Source organism: Cuculus canorus, chromosome 1 (assembly GCF_017976375.1).
Source record: "Cuculus canorus isolate bCucCan1 chromosome 1, bCucCan1.pri, whole genome shotgun sequence".
Taxonomy (NCBI): domain Eukaryota; kingdom Metazoa; phylum Chordata; class Aves; order Cuculiformes; family Cuculidae; genus Cuculus; species Cuculus canorus.
In genome coordinates, this window is record NC_071401.1 from 168,924,177 (window position 1) to 168,933,541 (window position 9,365).

The 9,365-nt window shown below is 46.5% G+C and overlaps 1 protein-coding gene across 1 annotated transcript in view; it reads right to left on the reverse strand.

The window, feature by feature from the left end:
- Positions 1–6,804, reverse strand: part of TMCC3 (transmembrane and coiled-coil domain family 3) — a 144,368-nt gene extending 137,564 nt beyond the window's left edge. The window contains exon 1 of the mRNA XM_054054693.1: positions 6,693–6,804. Coding sequence (XP_053910668.1) covers positions 6,693–6,704 — 12 coding nt within the window. The 5' untranslated portion in view covers positions 6,705–6,804. The remainder of the gene's footprint in view (positions 1–6,692) is intronic.
- Positions 6,805–9,365: the final 2,561 nt, after the last annotated feature.

The window sequence follows — 9,365 nt, forward strand, 5'->3', positions numbered from 1 at the left end:
GTTGAGAAATGTGTAACCACCACTCTGACCTACCATTGCCCTCAACAGGAGCCACAAACACAAGAAATTACTTTTAAACAATCCCTCTATTTTCAGTTTAGTGAAAACAACATGCTTAAGAGATCTTAATTTTCCTCCATTTGTTTCCCACCGCTTCAGCCAGGTGCACATTCTCTGTGATGACGTAGACTCATAAGGCATTTCTTGTCTGATCTGCTTTATCAGTGACTCTAATAGGCTCAATATCTCAGAAGCAACCTCATGAGGAAACAAAGCTTGGTTTTGTGGCACTGGACTGTAAGGAGCATATTGACTCACATTAAATCCGTGCCTGTACCTTAGCCAAAACAGTGGCCAATTGTAGATGCCTTGGGAAGACTCATCAGAATAATGGTGTAATGTTGCTCACTAGAACACTTTCCAGCTGCTGGGGCTCTGCAAGCCAATGTTTTTCTGAGCCAGTGATGTTAATTTTGTACTCAGGAGCTTTTGAAGTATTCTTCCTGAATTTGCCTGCTTGTTTTTTGAACCCATAGAAACTCACGCCCTTCACAATGCCCTGTGGATGGCATGGCTAAGCAAATAGCACATCTTTCTGCTCCTTATTTGGGGCCTGACTGTTTCATCTGAGGCCCTGAGTGAGACGGTGAACAATCAGTCACTCCTTAATTCTTCCTCCCTGTGCCACTTAGGCCTTTGTCTCCTCTTTGCTTACCAACAGAAGTGGCGGTTAAAAATGCAACCAGTAAGAAAGACAGTTGAAAACACATTAGCCAGTTCAATCCATTCTCAAAAGCAACCCCAGGGACTTTGTTACCTAAATCTCATTGCCTTTCCATTAGATTTTGGCTCCTCATTGCCCAACTTCAAAGAATTTTACTCTAGAATCTTAAGAAAATCTCTTTAAAGATGGAAATTTTAAATAGATAGTAAATACATTTGAGAGAGTTCATCAGCATTTATTTATACCACATGACGCTTCCAGCTTAAGACCTCCAAAACCGCAGAAACACCAGCCTACCTTTTAAGCATCCCAGTTTATGTCACAGAGCAGAATGAATTGCCTGCCACAGAACACACCACCACTGAGCGTGAACCCTCAGCTCCGTTGCCTTGGTCCTCTTTATTCCATTGCTACTGTTTCAAGCCTTTGCAAGTATTGGGACATTTTGGCATTGGTTTGGTCCATATCTGCATCATAGACACTGTTGACAGAGACTGCTAATCCACTGAATTACAGAAAAAAAACCTGCAGAAGTAACGATGGTAAAGATGAACTCCTCATCAAATAGGAGTGCTTGAGGTGAAGGCAGTAAATCCCCTTATCTTTAGTCCTTCAACTCCAATGCTGACACCCCATCAAAATCCTTACTTCCACATCATGTAATTTTTTAGGCACTTAAAGACTTCTAGGCACTGAATTCATTAAAATTCCACTAAACCCCATCCCTGCCTGAGTCATATCCTATCCAAGCTGTAGCAGAAATCTCCAACTGCCTCTCTGCCCCATTTCTCCTGAAGGCCACAGACTTCTATTCAAACCCCCACTCTGCTGTGTTTGGAGCAAGGATTTATTAAGAGCTCTCTAATGCCAGAGTGGTCTGCGTCTTACCCAGTTAAAATTGCCTTCACGTTAGCTCAGCTAAATCTAATGCTTAAGTAAGTTATCTGTTGTCATGGATTTAACTGGTAACACATTTTATATTCCCTAAGGGTAGCCAAAATACTAGAGTCTCTAAAATAGCTGAATAAGGAAAATCACATTGTCACCTCAATGCTGAGATGTAGTCTTTGACTGTCAGTTCTATATACTATTTGAAGACAATCTCTGAGCAACTGAAAATACCCAAAGGGCACTTTAATCTCCCCAGCGGAGCTATGGTGCCACCCACACCCATTAGCCCAAATTGTTCCAGTATGTGTTTCTTCACCCAACAAGTTGTAAAGACAATGTCAACTTGGTTAAAAAAACCTCTTTCATTCCGTTCAAACATCTGGTGAATAAAATTTATAGCAAGATGCAGCACTGGTCTGTACCTGTCAAGGTATGTATATCCTTCCTAACTACCTTATGAATTAAATAAAGCATTACCAAGCAAGACTGTTCCCCTTCCCTTTTTAATTTTACCTACAAGAGTAGCTAATGATTATTGAGAATTAGAGCTAGAAAACATCTAAGAACATTAAATTATATACAATAAAAACAGAAGCGGCACACAATTTCATCTGTGTTGTATACTTTGTTTAGCCCAGCCTGGATTTTCAGTATATTCTTCCCATACCAATGTCTTCTTTTTGTTATTCCTAAAAACATATTTCTTGTTGACTTCCATACATTTCCAAGTGTGGGCACATCCTGTCTGAAGAAATAAGTGCTGCAGTATTTGACATGTGAATTTGTTTTCCCTAGCAAAATGAACAAGATACACAGAGCTGAGATTCAAAAAGATAATAAAAGCAAAGACAAGTGAGAATTTATATCTAATATATACTTCAGTGATTTGGTGAAAAACTGTTGAGGTTGAATAAATTAGCTCCTAATACAGTCAGTTAAGACAGGTAGGTCATCTGGCAAGAGAAGCTGAGAGAGGAAAGTCCAAAGAGACAAGAATACTGAGCTTTGGAGAATCAGCTTTCCATCTGTTGCCTGGAAATGTAGTCCCTCCTCTCTTAACTCTGTTACTGCCTTCCTGCAATGTCTAATAGACAGCTTGTCTCTATTAACTGGAATGCCAATTTATTTTATATCAATGGCCAGGAAGGGGGAGGGGGAATATGTAAAAAAAAAGAAACTCGAGGATTTTTGTCCTGCTTTTCTACGCATTAGGACTTTTTTGCTAATAAGAAGCCAAGTGAAAAGTGAGGGGCATACGGAAGAAAAGGAATCATATCCTTCACCTGGAATGAAATCAGGAGGACCAGCCTCAGTTGACAGTAGCTTTACATGCAGCTGCAGCACCTAGATACTACACAAAATTGTTCTTAGAAATGAGTATTCATGCAAGCAAGAAAGCACTTGGAAATGCCTATGTCATCTTTGACTATTTTGAACAGCTTGAAGAGGGAGGAAAAGCAGCGGTGGCCAGGAAACTCTCTACATACAGTCATCATGTCTTATCAAATCTGAAAAGAGAGTTTGTAGAGATGAGAAAGGGGAACATGGACTCCCATAAAGCATCTCAAACAAGGCACTAGGATAATTAGGAATTGTTGGCCTCACTAGTACTCAGAGGATTCTAGAAAGCACTCCATTTATGAAGAACAGGTTGGACATATGTATCTGGGGGCCAGAAGCAGGGGGTAAGTGGCAGGCAGAGAGGTCTAAACTGCTCCCTAGGAGGAGCATTTAGTAAGAGCTGCTGAGCTAGGCTCCAGGTTCAGCAGAGAGACCTGAAAGCAACCAGTTATCTGTGTCTCGCTACTGCCTGTCCTCCCCCGTGGCAGTTTCTCTTCCTTACCGCACAGCTCTGATGCATGCAGCACCAGACCTTACTTAGTCCAAGCTGCTCTGCTTTCCTCCACAGACTATAGCAGGGACATGAGGAACACACAGAGGGTTGTCTGTCCAAGATGTGCCTCTGCACTGGTGAGAAAAAGTGCAGAGGAGGCTGCACAGAGCATCACCCTGTCACTCTTGAAGCCACCGGACTGCCAGCATCTGTGTGCTTCTGTTGGCTTCAGGTCATCACTGCCTGTAGGAGTTCATCATGTTTTGGTGACTGGCACACCGGGAGCAGGCAGGCTCCTCGGAGAGATCAGCTCACCTCAGAAATCAAGGATTCAGCCTAGGGAAACCTCACTCCCCAAACACAACTCAACAGCAGCTCCAACAAAACATTTCATTGATTCCACCCATCATGATTGTTTCATTTTCTCCATGCTAGACTTGAAATTCCATACACCCCCCCCAAAAAAAAAACAGCAAGGGCATTATTTCATCTGTCTCTGGCAACAAACCCCAGGTTTTTACTGTGTTTCTGAGACATTCAGAACAACTCTCCTACGTTGCTCCTTTATGAGTGCAGATGGCACTGGAAAACTTGATATGAATGGAAAGTGTGGATTTAACACTGAGCTGCTGACCCATACTAAACCTTGTGCAAGTCCTTCATCATTCTATCTCAGTGGCCAAACCATCTCCAGCTTAATTTATTTTTTAAGCAATCAATGAAACATCAACAGCATTTATGGACAGCAAAGTCGAAGTGGTCCCAAATGTTAAGCTTCCTCTTGTTAGCCATAAAATCATATAATAGGTGGAACAAGAGAAAACCAGGAGTTTCTCCCTATTTTAGCTTTCTTTCCTGACAGATACAAAAAGCAAAAAGGGAGTGCTAAGGCTCAAATGGTAGAAACTCCTCTGGAACAGCAGAGAATAAAGGGAAGACAAAGCAATCAACACTGAGATTTCACACTCCATCCTAGAGAGCCAGGGCATGAAATTAATTTTAGTTGTTGATTACCTGAATGACTGCTGTTTTTCCAAGACATGCCAAGGACCTGGTAAGGACCTGATCCATGAACTCAGTGAGGAAGTTTCTCCAATGGGACGGCTAAAATAGGATTTAGGCGTTCATGATCCAAAGTGGGGGCTGCAATTGTGCAGTTTTTTATATCTTGGTACTTTTTCCTAAAATGAGATTCCCTTTCTCAGACTGTTCTTCATGCAGCATTAATTAGCCCTGAAGTGTTGCCTAAGAATTAGGGATTACCATTTTTATAATTTCTAAGATAAAATTAGTCTTGTTTAGCTTCTTTTGGTACCACTCTAGTTCTTATGGCCAGTAATTCACAGAGGTCAGTTTGCAATGGATGGCTCATGATCAATTTGCCCAGAATAAGTTGCCAGCTTACAGTAACCCCCAAACTCTGATTCAGACCTTCTGCAGTGGCAGAATGAGACATGAAAAAGAAACAAGGCTCAGATATGCTGCATCCACGGTCCCCAGGGTTACACTGACCTCTAATAAACCCTTAATTTCAAACCTCGACCATATCTACACTCCCTGTCCTAGTAAGCAAAGGGGTATGATGGGTAGTGGAAGAAGGTAAAATTCAAATGAAGCATTTGTTCCACATTATTCACAATGCACGAATAGAATTAATCATCTTTCTATTACCCAGCACGTCCAAACTGTACAATAACTACATAATAATTACCATTAATGGTATAAAATACTGCTTTGGGGATATTGATAAAAAGAGATTAGCGATGTCAGGCTTCAGGAGCCTAGTTAAGTGGAGAGTTCCTCTACAAAACAAAGGTAAATCCTAAATCACCTAGTTTGTTCTGCGTCACTCGGGCTCTGCCAAACCAAGCGCAGACACTAGAGTCCAGATCAGCAGCTCAGAAGCACAGAAGAGGAGCCCAATCTGTAACCACCTCACCACGCAGTGAGGCTAGCAATTTCCCTTTTATCAGAAATTTTGAGGGATGTCTTGCTACTTCAGTTGTCTTAGCTACCGCACGCTTACACTAGTGGGCCTATAGCTGCAACAACAAAATTTGGGAAGATAACAAAATCCAAGAACAAGACAGGAACAACAGCAGCACAAGAAGCCTAAACAGTTATGTGATTCATTCTTTTGATAACACTCCTTCTATGCTGGCACTTTCCTGTTACAGCCTGTTTCCAGCGATGATCAGAAGCAACACAGATCCACCGGGAAGGAAATCTTGCCTTTTGGAAGGAGTATTAAAAACTGTAATAGGACCTGGAAGATATATATGGATACCCTCTTATGCCAGTGAAAGGCATAAGTCCTACTGACTTTATTTAATAGTTTTTGGCTGCTGCTCTGAAGTCGGTTCTGATTCTCCTGTGTAGCCACCCTCTCTTTGGCTCAGACCTTCAGGTCTGCTTTTAGCAGCACCTTCAGCAGTGATGAGAGTCTTGCATTTGCCTTCACACACAATAAACACTGCTGCTGCCAGCGTAAAAATGAAGAGCTGTTCCATTCACCCAAGTCTCTCCCTGCACGAGCTTTTACAGCACAGGGACTGCCTGCTGCCGCCGTGCCAGGAACAATAGCAGCAGGCAGGCAGGCGAGCCACGGGCCGCCGGTCCTCCAGCTCGACTGGTGTGCAGAGCGACGTTCGCTCCCACCAGTACCCCTGGGCGGCTGCGGGCAGTTGGCACTTACCCTGCACCGGCCACCCGAGCCTTCCCCGCCAGCGCTGGCGGCCTGTGGGGAGACCCCGCACCCCGTGATGCCAGCGCAGGCATCCATGGCAACTCCAGCCCAAAACCTGCCCCGCTGTGAGAGCGGCAAAGTTTGCCCGCCCGTGGCTGCCCGCTGCCCCTGCACCACGGACAGCGCCCGGGGCTCGTGCATCCCGCCACGGAGTCCCCGGCTCCGGCTCCCAGCGCCATAAGACCGCGCCCGGCGGCGGCCCCAGCACCATGGACAGCGCCAGACGCCCCTGCCCGCAGTTCCATGGACCGCGTCCGGCGCCCGCCCTTAGCACCATGGACAGGGCTCGGCACCCGCGAGGCTCCCGGTCCCAGCTGGCCCGGCCGGAGCAACCGCCCCCGGGGCCGCTCCCGGGGCCGCGGCGCCCCCTGGCGGAGCCCCGGCAGACGCGCCGCTCCGTTCCCTGCCTCGGTCGCGGCCCCCGGGTCTCAGCGGCGGCTCCGCTGCCGGCCCCTCTCCGGTGTGCGCGGCCGGCGGGGCAGCGGCGAGGTGCTTACCTTCCGCAGCATGCTGGGCAGGCAGAGCCGGGGGCTCCCCGCCACAGCGACGCACTCTGCCGCCCGTCAGTTATGGCACGGCACACCGGCGCGGAGCCCGGAGCCCGCGGCCCCACCGTGCTCGCCGCCCGCCTGCCCACACTGAGCGGCGTCGCGACGGCTGCCGCCCGCCACGAAGCGGAGCGGCGAGGGGGGCCGGGCCCACCCGCCCCCGCCGCCCGGCCCCCTCCCCTCCCGCAGCTCCCGGTCACGCTGCGTGGGACCCGGAACCACCGCGACCCACGGGAAGCAGCGTGCGGAGCTCCCTTCCCTCTGCAGCCACTCGCCCCAACTGTGCCGTGCCGCCTGGGCTGGGCCAGGGCAGCGAAGGGGTGAGGGTTGCTTCCCCTCAACACTCAGCGAGATGCCAGGTGGAATGGCTTCATCACCCTGCCGGGACGAAGAGGAAGCCACTTGGACCACGCTGGTCCGGTGTTTGAATGATCTGTGCACGGTCGTAGTGGTCCAGCTAACGAAACGAGTCTCACCCGAAGCAAATTACACCTGTTCCAGGAGGATTTTACTTTTCCTTCAAGCTATAGTGTGCTGTCAAGAGCTACAAGCTGTTCTCAAGTTAAAATAGAATCCGATCTCAAAAGGTATTTAGTGCTAATTATAAAGTACTTTCTGTATTAACGTTAAATCTAAGAACCTGGGGTTCCTGCTGCCTGGTGTGTGGAGGTGAATTGTCACTTGGTGTGTTGCATCTGCACACATGCATCCCCTGGCTGAGCCTACGTGCCCAGCGTCTCAATACAGACGATGGAGCTCCAGGTTGTGTCCTGTCTCAGGAGGACCGGACCACATGTTTCAGATTTTGAAGGATGTGGTTTGTCTCAGGACAACCTGTTAGTTCATGTTTTCCCTGTGTCCTGGTATGTTCTCAGATAACTTTTCATGCAGCTTCAGTCCCGTGAGCATATAGTGACCCATGGTAAATTAATTTCAAGCAAGCTAGTTAGTAAGTAAAAAGCAGACAAAGAAATTAGAGCAAACTGTCATCGCATTTACACTGGGAATTAGTTGGCAGGAGCAATTTAGCTGCAGCAGCTGAATATTAGCCAGCATGTTAATATAGAGTTCATAACCTTATGTCACGGAGAGCAGGAAGCCACACCACAGTGCTTGGCCATCAAATCTCAGCCATCACATTTGCAATGCTGTGCGGATTGAGTCAGATGCTGTTGCCTTTGATCTTTTGGTGTAAGGTATTGCTCAGCACAATGTTTCATTAATGTGCTAAAATGGAGCTGGGGCACTTGACTGGAACCTGCAGGATTAGTGAGGTTTTAGGTTGGCTGTAGCTGTTTGCTACAGTTACCCAGCTCTTGTTACATGGTCCAGTGAAGACTACAGGGCTCGGCTTTGCTGGGCTTCTATTAGCATGTTAATTTTGTCTCATGATGCTGGCTGTTGGTTACTTTTCCTCTCTCAGGTCTGATGATACAGGCTTCGGTCACGCTTCTGAAAATGAAAAACCTCTCCTTTTGTCAAAATTTCTGTATTACAGGTATGATTTGATGTTTTTCTAGTCACTTCATAGTCACATTTCACAGTCACATTTCACAGAAATTGATGGCATTTCCAAGAATACTACCTGCTACAGTTATTGACTCTTCTTCTCCACTGCTAAGTGTAAAATGCTATGGGGCTCATCCCTCTTAATGGATCCACTGTCTCCCCTGGCCGTGACAGACTCTCAAGCGTTTTTTTCTTTCTTTCAGACACTTCTCACTGAAATGCATGTCCTTCTTGTGGGAGGGCTGATTGTGTAACCTTTATACAATTACTAGTTTACCTGTAAGTGAAATGCAATAATCAAGAGGAATCAGATTGTCAGCAATAATCCTGGACCATAGGCATAAGGGAGTCTGCTCTGGGTTTGTTTCCTCTGTAGTTACACTCATGAAGAGACATGTGCTCTGGAATCACTTTTCTGATGAAGACCTCTGAGTACGATTAAAAGAGAAGTGGAACCCTATGATTCAGATGTTGCAATGCTTAAATTACAGGTGTGTGATTCTTAGAGTACCCCATACCTCAGTGCTTGGTACATTGGTTTTTTATGCTTTAGGTGAGTTCAAGACCTTGGAAAAAGTTTCATAGCAATCTTTCCTTCCTGATGACACAGAAACTATCGAAAGTCACAGAATCACTAGGTTGGAAAAGACCTCCAGGATCATCGAGTCCAACCATTCCTATCAATCACTAAACCATGCCCCTGAGCATCTCATCCACCTGTCTTTTAAATACCTCCAGGGATGTTGACTAAACCACCTCCCTGGGCAGCCTCTGACAGTGCCTAATGACCCTTTCTGTGATTATTTTTTTTTTCTGATGTCCAGCCTGAACGTCCCCTGGCACAGCTTGAGGCCATTCCCCCTTGTCCCCTGACACTTGGGAGAAGGGGCCAGCACCCTCCTCTCTACAACCTCCTTTCAGGTAGTTGTAGAGAGCAATAAGGTCTCCCCTCAGCCTCCTCTTCTCCAGGCTAAACCATTCTAGTTCCCTCAGCAGCTCCTCATAAGAGTTGTTCTCCAGTCCCTTCACCAGCTTTTTTGCTCTTCTCTGGACGCACTCCAGAGCCTCCACATACTTCTTGTAGTGAGGGGCCCAGAGCTGAACACATTATTC